Source organism: Phyllobates terribilis, unplaced genomic scaffold, assembly GCF_046119375.1.
Source record: "Phyllobates terribilis strain yellow unplaced genomic scaffold, ASM4611937v1 Scaffold_2__4_contigs__length_985480577, whole genome shotgun sequence".
NCBI lineage: Eukaryota > Metazoa > Chordata > Amphibia > Anura > Dendrobatidae > Phyllobates > Phyllobates terribilis.
In genome coordinates this window covers 377,813,179-377,829,285 of record NW_027362762.1, presented here as the reverse complement: position 1 = coordinate 377,829,285, position 16,107 = coordinate 377,813,179, and the positions used below count along the sequence as shown (strand labels likewise).

Below are 16,107 nucleotides of genomic sequence, written 5' to 3'. Positions count from 1 at the left end.
CATAATGCCCAATTTCACCTACTTTGGAGGTAGAAGTGGGGCCCCTTACCTCTTGCGTCCATGTGCAGATGCACAGGTAACTAATGGTATGACCGCCCCTGACTAGTGTCATGTAGGAATGCAACAATCATGTATATATCCTTGAAGTTATATTGGAGGTTAGTAATAATTTGAATATTATTTATTTAAAGCTACATTTTCTCATATTCTACTTGAGCTTTATTGGTACAAATCAGATGTTCACTGGGACTTATAATGCAAGTATTTGCCAAAATACACTGCTCAGAGGAAAAATCTTTATAATACAAAAAGGAACAAGCTACCGGTATGTCAACATGCGGTAAAGAGAACATTCTCTACACGGGTTTATCAAGTTTGGCCTGTGCATGCAATATTTCCAGTTTGACTGGCATGGTAAACAGTAAGGCTACGTCCCACGATGAGCTTTTGGTGCGTTATTGATGTTGCAGAATTTCTGCACCTATTATATTAGGTTACTTTCACTGTTTCATTGTTTTTTGTGTGCTTTTTTTACCATGCGTTTTTGATGCTGTGTTTTTTGTTTCCGCTTTGTGTTATGCTTTAATAAAAGCAGCTTTGATTTTGATACTTTCTGTTTTTTTTGCTCTAACATACTTAGGTGTGCATTATATGTGTTTTTGATGCGTTTATTTCGCTGAAACACATTAAAAACCCATGTGCGTTTTTTTGCTGCAAATTTTTCGCATCTAATGTAAGTCTAGGGGAAATTTTGCACAGAAAACTCTGCATATCCGCAAGAGAAATTGACATGATGTGGATTTGAAAAACGCAGCGCAGGTCAGTTTACGCAGCGTTGAAAAGAAGCAGTGGACATGAAGTTTCTATAAATCCCATCCACTTTGCTAGAACAGTAAGACGCTGCGTTTATGTAGCAAAAACGCACCAAGAGCTCATCGTGGGAATATAGCCTAAAGACTCCGATTCATCAAGACTAGCGATTTTCTCGATGGTCTTGATGATAGGGCCTGTTGGCTTCAGGCGCTCCTGATTAAGAGGTGCGCACCTCGTAATGAATCTGTAGTGTCTGACGAGTGGCGTGCGCCTCTATGCACCATGTCAGAATATCAGAAATCTTACCCTAATCTCTGACTGGAGAGAAGTTTCTGGCATAGGGAACGCCACAGCTCATTATGCATTAGACGACCGGTGGTGTCCTGCCCCCGTCGCACCCCCGTTCCACCCCAGCACTGCCCATTTTGGGGCAGCTGGGAGAAACTGGCACCAAAGTCGTAAAAATCCTACAAGTGGTGCACAAATTTTTCAACTTTTTAAAGCGATTTACGCCAGAATACTGCTGAAATTGCTTTGATAAACTGGGTCCTATATGTCCACTCAGAAGTGAATTGCAATCAGTGATTGATTACGTTGATGAAAAGCGAGAAAGGAAGAAGAGCAATGTGGAGCACTGAAAAGGTTGCAGTTCACACCTATGATTTTTGCAGTACCGTTTTTATTTCTAACCTAATGGTGGATCAGATAACAGATCTATCCATCTCATGGCAATGGGAGACGTATTGAAAACACTGATGGAACCTGATGCAGATTGATCATTAGATTCACAAAGCAAAAAATCTTAGTGCAAATGCTACGTTTTTTTTTTCTGCTGCTTTTTACCGCCACCGTGATACGTGATAACAATCGTCTCTTATTATTGAATTCTGTTAATGCTTTCCTCTATATTTGATTTGTTTTTGGTGCAACAATGAACAGCATTTTTAATGTGCTTAAGTACAGAAAAGCTTTAATTTTGTAGTTAAAAACATAACTGCATTTTTTTTTACAAGCGCTTTTTTTAAGGCTCCACGGAGAAACCTATGGAGAAAAGACCGCACCAGAAAATGCACATTCAAATCACTGAGACTATGCTTGAACAGTTCAATGCAGCAGAACTACAGAGGAAAAACTGCAGCATTTGTGCAGTGTGTGAACATGGCCTCAGTGGAAAAAAACATAACATACGGTAATTGCAAATGAAGCTTGTGCTTCACTCGCACTTATATGTGACTTTCAGCTTCACTAAAGGGCATATTGCATTCAGCATCCTACTGTATGAGTGCAAATACATATATATAATCACACATATACACATTATACATTATATATATTCACACACATACATCAACACGTTATATATATCTATATATACACACATTTATATATACACACATTATATATATATATATATATATATATATACACATACACACACACATATATCGATATATTTGTATAAGTAGGCATGCAACCTTGTAGCAGTATGATTTACAGCTACATAAATGACACAAGCCCAGGTAGTAGCAATGTATGGACCGGAGGGACCATATGCAGAAACACAGGACTATATCAGTATCATTCATCCCCCACCCACTTGTCACTTACTAGGAAGCCCACCAAGTGTAGGCACTGCTGCAGGCTCCGCCCATTCGGCGTGCTCTTTGGACTGGCAGCCCCCATTCTCCATCGTCTGTATAGGAAGCCCCGCAGTGTAGCTGCACAGTGCAGGACCCCTGCAACCAGAAGAAAACCCGGAACCTGCCGAATCTGCCGGCGGAAACTGCCGAGTGCTACTGCACATGCGCAGTATGCTGAGTTCCCTGCCGGGTGCTGATGGTGTGACGTAGTGTATACACAAAGCGCAATGATGTTGCTGAGTGCTATGTAGCGCCGCCTGTCGGCTGTGTGTCTCCATAACATCATGGCGGCTATGTATCATAGATGTGTGCAATGTTACAAAAACAAATGGAATTTCTTATTTTTAAAGGATAATGAAGGAGTTTCTCAAGAAATGTTTCTCTAGTCTGCAGACCTGCCACAGTGCCCCCATTATAACCCCAGTGCCCCCATTAGTGCCCCCATTATAACCCCAGTGCCCCCATTATAACACCAGCACCCTATTATAACCCCAGCGCCCCCAATTATAACCCCAGCGTCCCCCATTATAACTCCAGTGCCCCATTATAACCCCAGTACCCCCATTATAAAGTCAGCGCCCCCATTATAACCCCAGCGTCCCCAATATAACCCCAGCGCCCCCATTATAACCCCAGTGCCCCCATTATAACCCCAGCGCCCCCATTATAATCCCAGTGCCCCCATTATAACCCCAGCGTCCCCATTATAACCCCAGTGCCCACTGTATCCCTATGAAAGCATATTTACTTTTTCACACTAACGCGCCCACTGGGCCGTGGGGTACTCGGTAGCCGGGCCAATCGGTGCTGGGGGATGTCACAGTGGCAGTGGCCCGCTCCGTGACCCAGGGCGGTCAATAAAAAGGGGATTATAGTTTTTATAGTTTATGTTCGTGACACCGCCTGTGGTATGCAGCTATATGGAGCCGCCGCTGCGGAGCAGTTCCTCTGGAGCTGTTGTAAATGCCGCAGAGTTGGTTCAGCTCTCCACAGGTAGAGCTAAGCTCCAGGGCGTTGCTGCAGTGATTATAGATATTATAGATGAGGTAGATGTTGTTGTGCAGTGTGGTGCAGGGGATGATGGTGCAGCTAATAATTCACAGAGACAGTGGGGTGCAGTCTTCAGGGTTTACTCACAGTTGTTAAGTTCCTCAGGTTACACTTTCCGGATTATAACCGCCCACGTCGTCCTGTGTTCACCAAGGAAGGGGTTCAGCAATCCCTCAGATAATTCAAGAGCACCTAAAGGGACCCCCTTCTGTGTGCCTTTCTCAGTCGTCTTCCTGCTCTGGCTCTCACCCTCCTGCCCTGCGCTTCACAATCAGCGTCCCGAGCCGGTAGCCTTGGATCTTGTCGGGCGACCTACAGTCCCCTGGACCCTCTGTGGCCACCTTTTCGGCGATGTAATTGTGGCTGTGGCAACTGCACCCTAAAAGTACAGAAGCCTCCGGTTTCTAGCTGAACGTTGCAATTCTCACTAGTTAGGGGCCTGAACCCTCTGCGGCTTGATCCTTCCACTCCTGGTAGATTCAAGTGCACGGCTGGCCTCCAGCACTTCCCGTACCCCTAGGATCCTCTCTTCCCTTCTGGAGCCTTCCTTTCTGCTCCTCTCCTCTCTCCAGTCAGTCTCACCTCCTGGGCCTCTCACTAGGCCCACCCTTCTGAGCAGAGCTCTGGTAGAGCTCCTGCTCCCACTCAATGTCCTCCTCTGACTGGAACCCTTCTAGATGGTTCCATCCCTTTTTATATCCTCCTTCTCAAGTGCTCCCCTGAACTTTTTCCTCCACCCACACCGACTACATGTTTCTCCCTCTCTTGGTTCCCCCCCACTCCAGCGAGGGACAGGGCTCAGCAGAGGAGCAGCGCATCTTGCCCTTCCTGCTGGTCTGGAGTAGTGTAGTGTTGGATGCAGGTGTTTGGGTCCCGGGCAGTACTCCATCCTTACCTGAGAGTGGGATACCACACCTCTGGGTGAGATGCAGTACCTCTGTTGCGACTGAACCCGCAGGGGCGCCACAACACCCTAAAATGAAATACCTCGTCCTCCACTGCAGCTGTAGCCGCCATTATCATGTAATGACTGGTTATAATGTGGTACATTTTTGTGCACCCATTCATCTGAAATACAGATCATCGTTCACGCTGTGATTATCTACTGATGGTTCTACGTGTACAAACATTCATGTGACTGCCATATTACCCTGAATTTGTCAGTGTGCTGTCCTCACGTTATCAGTTTCGCATGCAGACAGCTCACGGACATTTTCTTTGCCTGTCTGAATGAGCCCGTACCGTACGAGCGCTGATTACGTCATTTTACGTAACCTCATTCACAATTTGCTGCATAGATTGAGCATCTCTGCAGATTTCACATCCACAGCCTGTCAATCTATAATAAATAAAAGGACACAACCAGGACATCAACATAGCTAAGGAAGGGCCTTCTACTCCATATACAAATTTAAACTAAAAAATAATGAGTACATAGTGGCCCAAATAAGAACACCAAGAATATCCATGCTAGTGCTCAAAATGCAATTCTGTTTCGTAATCGGTTACATTGTGGACAGCTTATACAAATCTTGGAGGCAATAACGGGATAAACAAAGGACTGAGCAGAGAGGCAAGGTAGGGGAAAAGAATAACACGAAGGCAACAGAGGGAAAATAAAGTGCATTATTTTTGCAAGGGTAACAGGAAAAAAGGGATCCCAAAATTTGTTGTGCTATTTCTCCTGAGTGCACCGATACCCCACATGTAGGGGAAAACCACTGTTTGGGCTTGGAAGGAAAGGAGCACCATTTGACTTTTTGAATGTAAAATTTGCTAGAATAATTAGCGGACGCCATTTTGCTTTTGGAGAGTCCCTGATGTGCTTAAACAGTGGAAATACCCCACAACTGACACAATTTTGGAAACCCTCAGGGAACTTATCTAGATGTGTGGTGAGCACCTTGAACCCCCAAGTGCTTCACAGAAGTTTATAACATTGAGCCATAATAATAAAAATTTCACATTTTTCCCACAAAAATGGATTTTAGCCCCAAATTTTGCATTTTCATAAGGGTAACAGGAGAAGTTGCACCATAAAACTTGTTGTGCAATTTCTCCTGAGTACGCCCATACTGCATATGTGGGGGAAAATCACTGTTTGGGCGCACGGCAGGGCTCGGAAAGGAAGGAACACCATTTGATTTTTTGAATGCAAACCTTGCTGGAATAATTAGCGGATGCCATGTCGCGTTAGAAGAGCCCCTATTGTGCCTGAACAGTGGAAAGGAAGGAGCGCCATTTGACTTTTTGAATGCAAAATTTGCTGGAACAATTAGGGATGCCATGTTGCATTTGGAGAGCCCCTTATGTGCCTAAACAATGGAAACCCCCCACAAGTGACACCATTCTGGAAACTACACCCCTCAGGGACCTCCTCTAGATGTGTGGTGAGCACCTTGAACCGCCAGATGCTTCACAGAAGTTTATAATATTGAGCCATGAAAATGAAAAAAAAAATATTTACCACAAAAATGTTTTAGCCCCCAATTTTTTTCATTTTCACAAGAATACCAGGAGAAAGTAGACCCCAAAATTTGTTGTGCAATTTCTTCTGAGTGCGCCGATACCCCATATGTGGTCGAAAACTACTTTTGATGCACAGTGCAAAGCTCAGAAGGGAAGAAGCGCCATATTAGAGTTCAGATTTTGCTGGACTGGTTTGGGTGCCATGTCACATTGGCAGAGCCCCGGAGGTGCCAGAACAGCAGAACCCCCCATGAGTGACCCCATTTTACAAACTACACCTCCCAATGGATTCATCTATGGGTGCAGTGATCATATTGACACTACAGGTGGGTCACATCATTTTATATCACTGGGCAGTGAAGAAAAAATAATTACATTTTAACCACCAAAATGGCACCAAAATGTGTCCCATAATTCTGCTGAATGTAGAAATACCCCATATGTGGCAGTACTGTACTGTTTAGCCATATGGCGAGACTCTGCAGGAATGGAGCGCTATTTGCCTCCTGTAGCGCAAATTTTCCTAGAATAATTTGTGGACTCCATATACAGAGCCCCTAAGTGCTAGAAGAGCAGAATCCCCCCTCAAGTGGCCCCATTTTGGAAATTCTACCTTTTTGAGAATTTATCTACAGGTGTAGTGACGATTTTGACTCCATGGGTGTTTTCCAGAAACAAGCAGCAGCGGATGTTGCTGAGTGAAAATTACAAACTGCCGTTGTAGTGACCTGTATGTTGTTGTGACCAGTATGTTGTGCCCAGCTCATGCATCTGGAGACATGCACCTGTAAATTAGGTGGGCTCTCAACGCTACAGAAATGTCAAACATGTGGACGCTAACTGCAGTTAAATCATGTATTTCAGAGATTTACACGGAAACCCTGGTGTAAGCGTTCAGTGCAGAGCGCTGGATAAGTATGCGCCTTACTGCGATCTTTGGAAGACAGAATGAACAAATCAACAGCAGGTCAAGAATTGGTTTTATTTATTTTTTACGCTGTTCCTCGTGCGGTATAAGTGATTAGATCGCTTTATTCTTCGGGTCGGTGCGATTACAGCGATACCAGATTTATAGCGGGTTTTTATGTTTGGCTGCTGTCACACACTAAAATACCCTTTTTTTTTGCAAAATCTAGTTTTTGCATTGCCATATTTTGAGAGCTGTAATTTTTCCATATTTCTGCTGACAGAGTCATGTGACGGCTTGTTTTTTGAAGGACGAGTTGTCGTTTTTATTCATAATATTTTCAGGCACATGACACTTTTTGATCGCTTTCTATTCTGATTTTTGAGAGGCACAATGAACAAAACCCAGCATTTCAGGAATTGTTTTTGGGTGTTTTTTTTATGCCGTTCCGCATCTGGTAAAATTAATAAGGCAGCTTTATTCTTTGAGTCAGTACGATTACAGGGAAAACACATTAAGATTTTTTTTATGATTTGTCGCTTTTACACAATAAAAACTATTTTATAGAAAAAAAAAATTATTTTTGCATTGCTTTATTCTTAGAGCTATAACTTTTTTGTTTTTCCACTGATGGAGCTGTGTGGCAGCTTGTTTTTTGCGCTGCAAGATGACGTTTTCAGCGGTACCATTTTTATTTACATTCGTCTTTTTAATAGCGTTTTATTCCACTTTTTGTTCGGTAGTATGATGATAAAGCATTGTTTTTTGCCTCTTTTTTTTTTTTTACAGTGTTCACTGAAGGGGCTAACTAGTGGAACATTACCGGTCGTACCGGACACGGCAATGCCAAACGTGTACTTTTTATTTTTTATTTTCTCCATAGAAAGATTTATTTATGGGTACAATATATATATTTTTTATTATTTTCAGATTTTTTTAACATTTTTTTTTACAACTTCTTTTTACTTTATTTTTTAGTCCCACTATGTGACTTTCACTTTCAGCACTTTGATCACAGTTATAAGGCATAGCAATGCAGGATCACTGCTATGACTTATAGCTGCCAGCACTGCACTGACTCAAGTTAGTTAGATCATGCGCAGTGCATGATCTGACTAACTTACTAGTGCCTGGTGACCCGTATGTCGTCATGATGACATCGGGTTACCATGGCAACAATCAGGCCCCGCAACTTCACGCAGGGGCGTTGATCCAAGAGCAGAGGGACTTTCCTCCCTCTGTTTGTCTGCTAAATGCTGCGATCACAGCATTTAGAGGTTAAAGTGCCGGGAGCGGTGCAGGCACCAATCTTGGCACTGGAGTGCCAGGTGTCAGCTGTCAGAATCAGAAACTCTGTGCGCGGGTGATCGCCATAACGTATATATACGTCATGATCGGGAAGTACTACATATATCGGGAAGGGGTTAACATAGGGCATATCAGTACGCCCTGTGTCATCACCCCCGGTTCAGTGAGGGCTCCGGTGGTGAGCCCGCACTGAACCGAGCACATGTCAGCTGATTCTTACAGCTGACATGTGCCCGCAACAATCTCCGACAGGGGCATTTAATGCGCGCTTCCTGGAAGTGCGTCCTAAGCCCCGCCCATCGGCGACCCCGTCACATGATCGCGGGTCACCGATGGGTGGGCATGACAACTCAGGGTCTACAGCAGACGACTGTGGTTGTCATGAGCTGGTCGCTATGAGCGCCACCTAGTGGTCGGCGCTCATAGCACAGGAGCATTTCTGCTGCATGCAGGGGATCTGCTCGTCCCCTGTATGTAGCAGAGGCGATCGGACAGTTGCTGCTTCTAGTCTCCTATGGAGACTATAGAAGCATGCAAAAAGTGAAAAAAAAATGTTTTAAAAAATATTTAAAAAATTTAAAAAATATAAAAGTTTAAATCACCCCCTTTCGCCCCATTCAAAATAAAATAATAATAAAAAAAACCCACATACACATATTTGGTATCGCCACGTTCAGAATCGCCCTATCTATCAATATAAAAAAAGAATTAATCCGATCGGTAAACGGCGTAACGAGAAAAAAATTCTAAACGCCAGAATTACATTTTTTGGTCGCCGCAAAATTGCAATAAAATGCAATAACGGGCGATCAAAACATCAGATCTACCCCAAAATGGCATCAATAAAACTTCAGCTCAGTGCACAAAAAATAAGCCCTCACCTGACCCCATATACCAAAAAATGGAGACGCTACGGGTCTCGGAAAATGGCACCAATTTTTTTTTTTTTTTTTTACCAAATTTTGGAATTTTTTTTCACCACTTAAATAAAAAAGAACCTATACATGTTTGGTATCTACGAACTCGTAATGACCTGGAGAATAATAATGGCAGGTCAGTTTTAGCATTCAGTGAACGTGGTAAAAGAAAAAAAAACATCTGTGGTATTGCACTTTTTTTGCAATTTCACCGCGCTTGGAATTTTTTTCCCATTTTGCCGTGTACGATATGGTAAAACTAGTAATGGCGTTGAAAAGTACAACTCGTCCTGCAAAAAGTAAGCCCTCACACGACCATATTGACCAAAAAATAAAAGCGCTATGGCTCTGGGAACAAGGGGAGCAAAAAGCAAAAACTCAAAAACGGAAAATGGCCCGGGGGTGAAAGGGTTAATAATGGCAATGTATCTGTATGGGATTTTTTTTTTCCGCATACAGACTTAAATAGGTGAGTCTTATTCAAAGTATGGAAAAGAATACTATATGGTGTTATATTTTTTTTTTCACATGCACAATTGGACCGTGTAAACAAAGAGTTTGAATAGCCCTATTGAGTAATATCGATCCGAGTTCTGTGAGTTTTTGGCACACGGTCTCAGTCCTGCTTGGCCTTTATTCACATTTACGTCATTTGGCATATGGTGAGGTTTTAATACTAGAAGTTAGGACTGTCCCTAATAGGGTCACCTTGACACAGTGGCTTTTACATTTTTTGATCAAAATTATGTTAATTAAGTACCCGATATTGTTTTCATGCACTATTGCTATTTATTTAGTTATTTGCTCATTTTGTTTTTGTCTTGGGTTTTGTCTGTTTATTGGCCACTGTGAACATGCGCTTACACCCTGCATGCACACCAACTTATATTCCAGTTCATCTCTTTAGGTTTTAGTTTTTTTCACAGATTGAAAATATGGTCATGTGAATGGAGCCCCGGGCTGTTTAAAGATATGGTCTATTGACAGGTGGAATGGTAACACCTAGTTGTCAATTTATTCACAAGTTTCTAGGAGGCATAGTAGAGGAACATCACAATCTGTATTGTACCATATTGGAAACAGGTTGCTAGTTTGTTAAATTTTGACAAATTAAACAGTAAAGAGTAGAATCTGACACATCTGATCATTTTTTAATGTTTTTCATAAGGAATGAATATTGTTGGATGACCTGTATTTTACCAGTGGATGAAGTGAAACTAGCTTTCATGCCGTTCACTGACTCTGAAAAAAGGTCAGTTATTTTTGACTGGACACTCCCTAGTCATAGCTACATAGCAGAGCTGCTTAATCAAAATCCCAAAATAGCAGCCCTTACCCGTATTTCACTGTACTAGTTAGCTGCCTGCAAACTGATAGAGGACATACTGCGTAACAAACAGGAGAGAAAAATCTCATCTAGAAGGGATCGTTTGTGATTTAAAAGCCTGATATCCACATAAAGCATGAAGCTCAGCATTGGGATCTTTTTTGGTGGCCTTTTTGGTGCTTTGGGAATTTTAGTCCTTTTGGTGGCGTTTGGATCTGACTATTGGCTACTTGCCAGGGAGGTTGAAAAATGTTCAAAACACCAAGACGGGGTTTGTGTTATTCTTATTCTCAGAGGGTTCTGTTGTAATTTGTTTTGCTGTAGTATAAACATTATGTATTTTATGTATTTTTTTTCTGTCATCCATAGGTTGTTGACCCAGTTTTACTTCATCATGAAGGCTTCTTTTGGAGATGCTGGTTTCATGGAGATGTAGGAACAGATAATAACACAATGACTGCTTTTTGGATCAGTAAGATACATATTTTATATACTGTTTGACTTATTGGATAATATTCATACTATTTGATTGTATTACACATATGACAACCCTAAAGTCCTAAAACATGGTTTCCATTACTGCTAACGATTTTATTTCTGTGTGTATGCATTGTTTAGATCTGAACATATTACAGGTTCTTGGGTTATAGCAATTAAGTGATAGTAACACAAAATATTCTTTTCACAAACTTCTTTTTTACATGTAGAACAGATTTTAGCAGAATATCCGTAGCTATAAATAATATATGACACTGATTTGAATTATTAGTAGTATTGGTGTGTTATGTACAAATCACTAAGAATTAATTAATTAATTAGCGCCTTCACTCCGAAGCCTGTTTTCACCTTCCTGACCAGGCCAAATTTTCCAATTTTGACCAGTGTCACTTTATGTGGTAATAACTCTGGAACGCTTCAACGTGTCCCAATGATTATGAGACTGTTTTTTCTCGACGCATTGTACTTTATGGTAGTGGTAAATTTAGGTCAATATTTTTTAGCATTTATTTGGGAAAATATCGGAAATTTGGCAAAAATCTTGAAAATGTCACAATTGTTAAACTTTTAATTTGTGTGCCCTTAACCCCTTAAGCCCCGAGGGTGGTTTGCACGTTAATGACCAGGCCAATTTTTACAATTCTGACCACTGTCACTTTATGAGGTAATTACTCTGGAACGCTTCAACAGATCCCCCTGATTCTGAGATTGTTTTTTCGTGACATATTGTACTTCATGATTGTGGTAAAATTTATTCGATATCACTTGCGTTTATTTGTGAAAAAAATGGAAATTTGGCGAAAATTTTGAAAATTTTGCAATTTTCAAAATTTGAATTTTTATGCCCTTAAAATCAGAGAGATATGTCACACAAAAGAGTTAATAAATAACATTTCCCACATGTCTACTTTACATCAGCACAATTTTCGAACCAAAAGTTTTTTTGTTAGGGAGCTATAAGGGTTAAAATTTGACCAGCGATTTCTCATTTTTCCAACAAAATTTACAAAACCATTTTTTTAGGGACCACATCACATTTGAAGTCACTTTCAGATGTCTTTATGACAGAAAATACCCAAAAGTGACACCATTCTAAAAACTGCACCCCTCAAGGTGCTCAAAACCACATTCAAGAACTTAATTAACCCTTCAGGTGCTTCACAGGAATTTTTTGAATGTGGAAGAAAAAAATGAACATTTAACTTTTTTCACAAAAATGTTACTTTAGACCCAATTTTTTTTATTTTCACAGAGGTAACAAGAAAAAATGGACCCCAAAATTTGTTGTGCAATTTCCCCTGGGCACGCAGATACCCAATATGTGGGGAAAAAACACTGTTTGGGCGCATGGCAGGGCTCGGAAGGGAAGGAGCGCCATTTGACTTTTTGATTGTAAAATTTGCTTGAATAATTAGCGGACGCCATGTTGTGTTTGGAGAGCCCCTGTGTGCCCAAACATTGGAGCTCCCCCACAAGTGACCCCATTTTGGAAACTAGACCCCCCAAGGCACCTATCTAGATGCATAGTAAGCACTTGGAACCCCCAGGTGCTTCACAAATTAATTCGAAAAAATGAAAAAGTGAAAAAAAAACACTTTTTCATATTTATGAATCAATTTGTGAAGCACCTGGGGGTTCCAAGTGCTCACTATGCATCTAGATAGGTGACTTGGGTGGTCTAGTTTCCAAAATGGGGTCACTTGTGGGAGAGCTCCAATGTTTGGGCACACAGGGACTCTCCAAATGCAACATGGTATCCGCTAACAAATTGAATGGAAAATCGTCTCAAATTGTTAGCGGACACCAAGTTGCGTTTGGAGAGCCCCTGTGTGCCCAAACTTTGGAGCTCCCCCACAAGTGACCCCATTTTGGAAACTAGACCCCCCAAGGCACCTATCTAGATGCATAGTGAGCACTTGGAACCCCCAGGTGCTTCACAAATTGATTCGTAAAAATGAAAAAGTGAAAAAAAAAAACACTTTCATTTTTACGAATCAATTTGTGAAGCACCTGGGGGTTCCAAGTGCTCACTATGCATCTAGATAGGTGCCTTGGGGGGTCTAGTTTCCAAAATGGGGTCACTTGTGGGGGAGCTCCAATGTTTGGGCACACAGGGGCTCTCCAAACGCAACATGATGTCCGCTAACAATTTGAGCCGACAATTTGTTAGCGGATACCATGTTGCATTTGGAGAGTCCCTGTGTGCCCAAACATTGGAGCGCCCCCACAAGTGACCCCATTTTGGAAACTAGACCCCCCAAGGCACCTATCTAGATGCATAGTGAGCACTTGGAACCCCCAGGTGTTTCGCAAATTGATTCATAAATATGAAAAAGTGTTTTTTTTTCACTTTTTCATTTTTACGAATCAATTTGTGAAGCACCTGGGGGTTCCAAGTGCTCACTATGCATCTAGATAGGTGCCTTGGGGGGTCTAGTTTCCAAAATGGGGTCACTTGTGGGGGAGCTCCAATGTTTGTGCACGCAGTAGCTCTCCAAACGCAACATGGCGTCCGCTAACAATTTGAGCCGATTTTCCATTCAAATTTGTTAGCGGACACCATGTCGCGTTTGGAGAGCCCGTGATGTGCCTAAACAGTGGAGCTCCCCCACAAGTGACCCCATTTTGGAAACTATACCCCTCAAGGATTTTATTAAGGTGTATAGTGAACATTTTGAACCCAGAGGTACGACACAGAATTTGTTTACATTAGGTCATCATATTGAATAAGTTGTCTTTAGTCTTGAGCGCAAGTGCTCGCTACTTGAGTTTGCATCGGGTACTCAGGTATGCACCATGTACAGCGTGTGCTCGAGTGACATGCTCGAGTCCCTGCTCCGCATGTTTCACGGTTATTAGACATCCAAAACAAACCATGCGGGGATCGCTCGTGCATGGCAGGCAATCCCCGTAAAGTTTTTTTGGCCGCGAAGCATATGGGGCAGAGACTCGAGCATGTCACTCAAATACCCACGATACTCAATGCATACCAGAGCACCCGATGCAAACTCAAGTAGGGAGCACTTGCGCTCAACACTAGTCGCCATATCGTCATCTTTTTTCTTACTTTTGAAAAAAATCCCAACCTCATCACAACCCTAACCCCAACCCTAACCCCAACCCCAGCCCTAACCGTAGCACAACCCTAACCGTAGCACAACCCTAACCCTAGCACAACCCTAGCCCTAGCACAACCCTAACCCTAGCACAACCCTAACCCCAAACCCAGCCCTAACCCTAGCCCAATCCTAACCCAAGAGTTTATTTTTGACGCCGTTCCTCGTGCGATATAAGTGATTAGACGACTTTATTCTTCGGGTCGGTGTGATTACAGCAATACCAGAATCATATGGGGTTTTTATGACTGACAGCTGTCACACACAAAAAGACGCATTTTTTGTAAAATCTAGTTTTTGCATCGCCATATTTTGAGAGCTATAATTTTTCCAGATTTTGGCAGACAGTCTTGTGACTGCTCGTTTTTTGCGGGATGAGTTGACGTTGTTATTGGTGCCATTTTCAGGCACGTGACATTTTTTGATCGCTTTCTATTCCGATTTTTGGGAGGCAGAATAAACAAAAACCAACAATTCAGGAATTGTTTTTTTTTTTTTATTCTGTTCCGCGTGTGGTAAAAGTGATAAGGCAGCTTTATTCTTCAGGTCATTACGTTTACAGCGGTACCACATTTATATCGTTTTTCTATGTTTTGCACTTTTACATAATAAAAGCAATTTTATAGAAAAAAATATTTTTTAGCATAGCTTTATTCTGAGAGCTATAACTTTTTTATTTTTCGGCTGATGGAGCTGTATGTCAGCTTGTTTTTTGCGGGACGAGATGACGTTTTCAGCGGTACCATTTTTATTTATATTTGTCTTTTTGATCGCGTGTTATTCCATTTTTTATTTGGCGGTATGGTGATAAAGCATTGTTTTTTGCTTCGTTTTTTTTTTTTTTTACCGTGTTCACTGAAGGGGTTAACTAGTGGGACAGTTTTATAGGTCAGGTTGTTCCGGACGCGGCGATACCAAATATGTGTACTTTTATTGTTTTTTTTTTTTTTTTTTATAATAATATTTATTGATGGGTACATTATATTTTTATTTTTGGTGGATTATTTTATTTATTTATTTTTTTATATTTTTGCAATTTTTTTTTTTTTTTCACTTACTGACAGTTTTTATACTTTATTACTTTGTCCCACTATGGGACGTTCACTTTTTTTTCTCTGATCGCCTGCATGGCACAGGAATGCAGCACCATCCCTGTGTCATACAGGCTATCAGCGCTGCACAGTGAGAAGATTGTTTGGAGATGCACTGCGCATGTCCAAACAATCTTCCTGCTGTCTGGTGACACGGATGTTGTCATGACGACATCGGGTCATCATGGCAACACCCGGGAAGCCTTTGCAGACAGCGCTGGAAGCCGGAAGAGGAGGTGAGTATCTGCGATCACCTCCCCTTGCCCCCGCAATGCTGCGATCGGCTGCGATCGACTTCGATCGCAGCATCGCAGGGGTTAATGTGCTGGGAGCGGTGCAGGACCGCTCCCTGCACATAGTACCGGGTGTAAGCTGTGACAATCGATGACGTACTAATATGGGTCTGGCTCTTAAGTCCCAGGGCACACGCGTATTAGTACGTCAGATGTTATTAAGGGGTTAAACAGAAGAATCAGTTGTTAGCACTGCAGCTTTGCAGCGGTGGGGTCCTGGGTTCAAATCCAATCCCACTAAGGACAACATCTGCAAAAAGTTTGTATGTTCTCTCCATGTTTGCGTGGTTTTCCTCTGGGTTCTCCGGTTTCCTCCCACACTCCAAAGACATACTGATAGGGAATTTAGATTGTGAACCCCGGGACAGTGCCAATATTGTCTGTGAAGCGCTGTGGAGTTAATGGCGCTATATAAGTGAGTAAAATAAAAACTATGCATCACAAAATATATAATAAATAACATTTCTCACATGTCTACTTTACATCAACATCATTTTTTAAACATTTTTTTTTGTTAGGTAGTTAGAAAGGTTAAAACTTTATCAGCGATTTATCATTTTTCCAACAAAATTTACAAAATCATTTTTTTAGGGACCACATCACGTTTGAAGTAACTTTGAGGGGTCTATATGACAAAGATACCGTAAAATGACACTATTTTAAAAACTGCATCCCTCA

At 41.8% G+C, this 16,107-nt stretch overlaps 2 protein-coding genes across 2 annotated transcripts in view; one reads left to right on the top strand and one right to left on the bottom strand.

Moving 5' to 3' along the window:
* Nucleotides 1–2,613, bottom strand: part of MFSD9 (major facilitator superfamily domain containing 9) — a 40,354-nt gene extending 37,741 nt beyond the window's left edge. The window contains exon 1 of the mRNA XM_073664757.1: nucleotides 2,422–2,613. Within this exon, the coding sequence (XP_073520858.1) occupies nucleotides 2,422–2,496 (75 nt within the window). The 5' untranslated portion in view covers nucleotides 2,497–2,613. The remainder of the gene's footprint in view (nucleotides 1–2,421) is intronic.
* Nucleotides 2,614–10,421: 7,808 nt separating this feature from the next.
* TMEM182 (transmembrane protein 182) overlaps nucleotides 10,422–16,107 on the top strand; it is a 65,623-nt gene continuing 59,937 nt past the window's right edge. Inside the window, exons 1-2 of the mRNA XM_073664756.1 lie at nucleotides 10,422–10,702; nucleotides 10,801–10,903. Coding sequence (XP_073520857.1) covers nucleotides 10,568–10,702; nucleotides 10,801–10,903 — 238 coding nt within the window. The 5' untranslated portion in view covers nucleotides 10,422–10,567. The remainder of the gene's footprint in view (nucleotides 10,703–10,800; nucleotides 10,904–16,107) is intronic.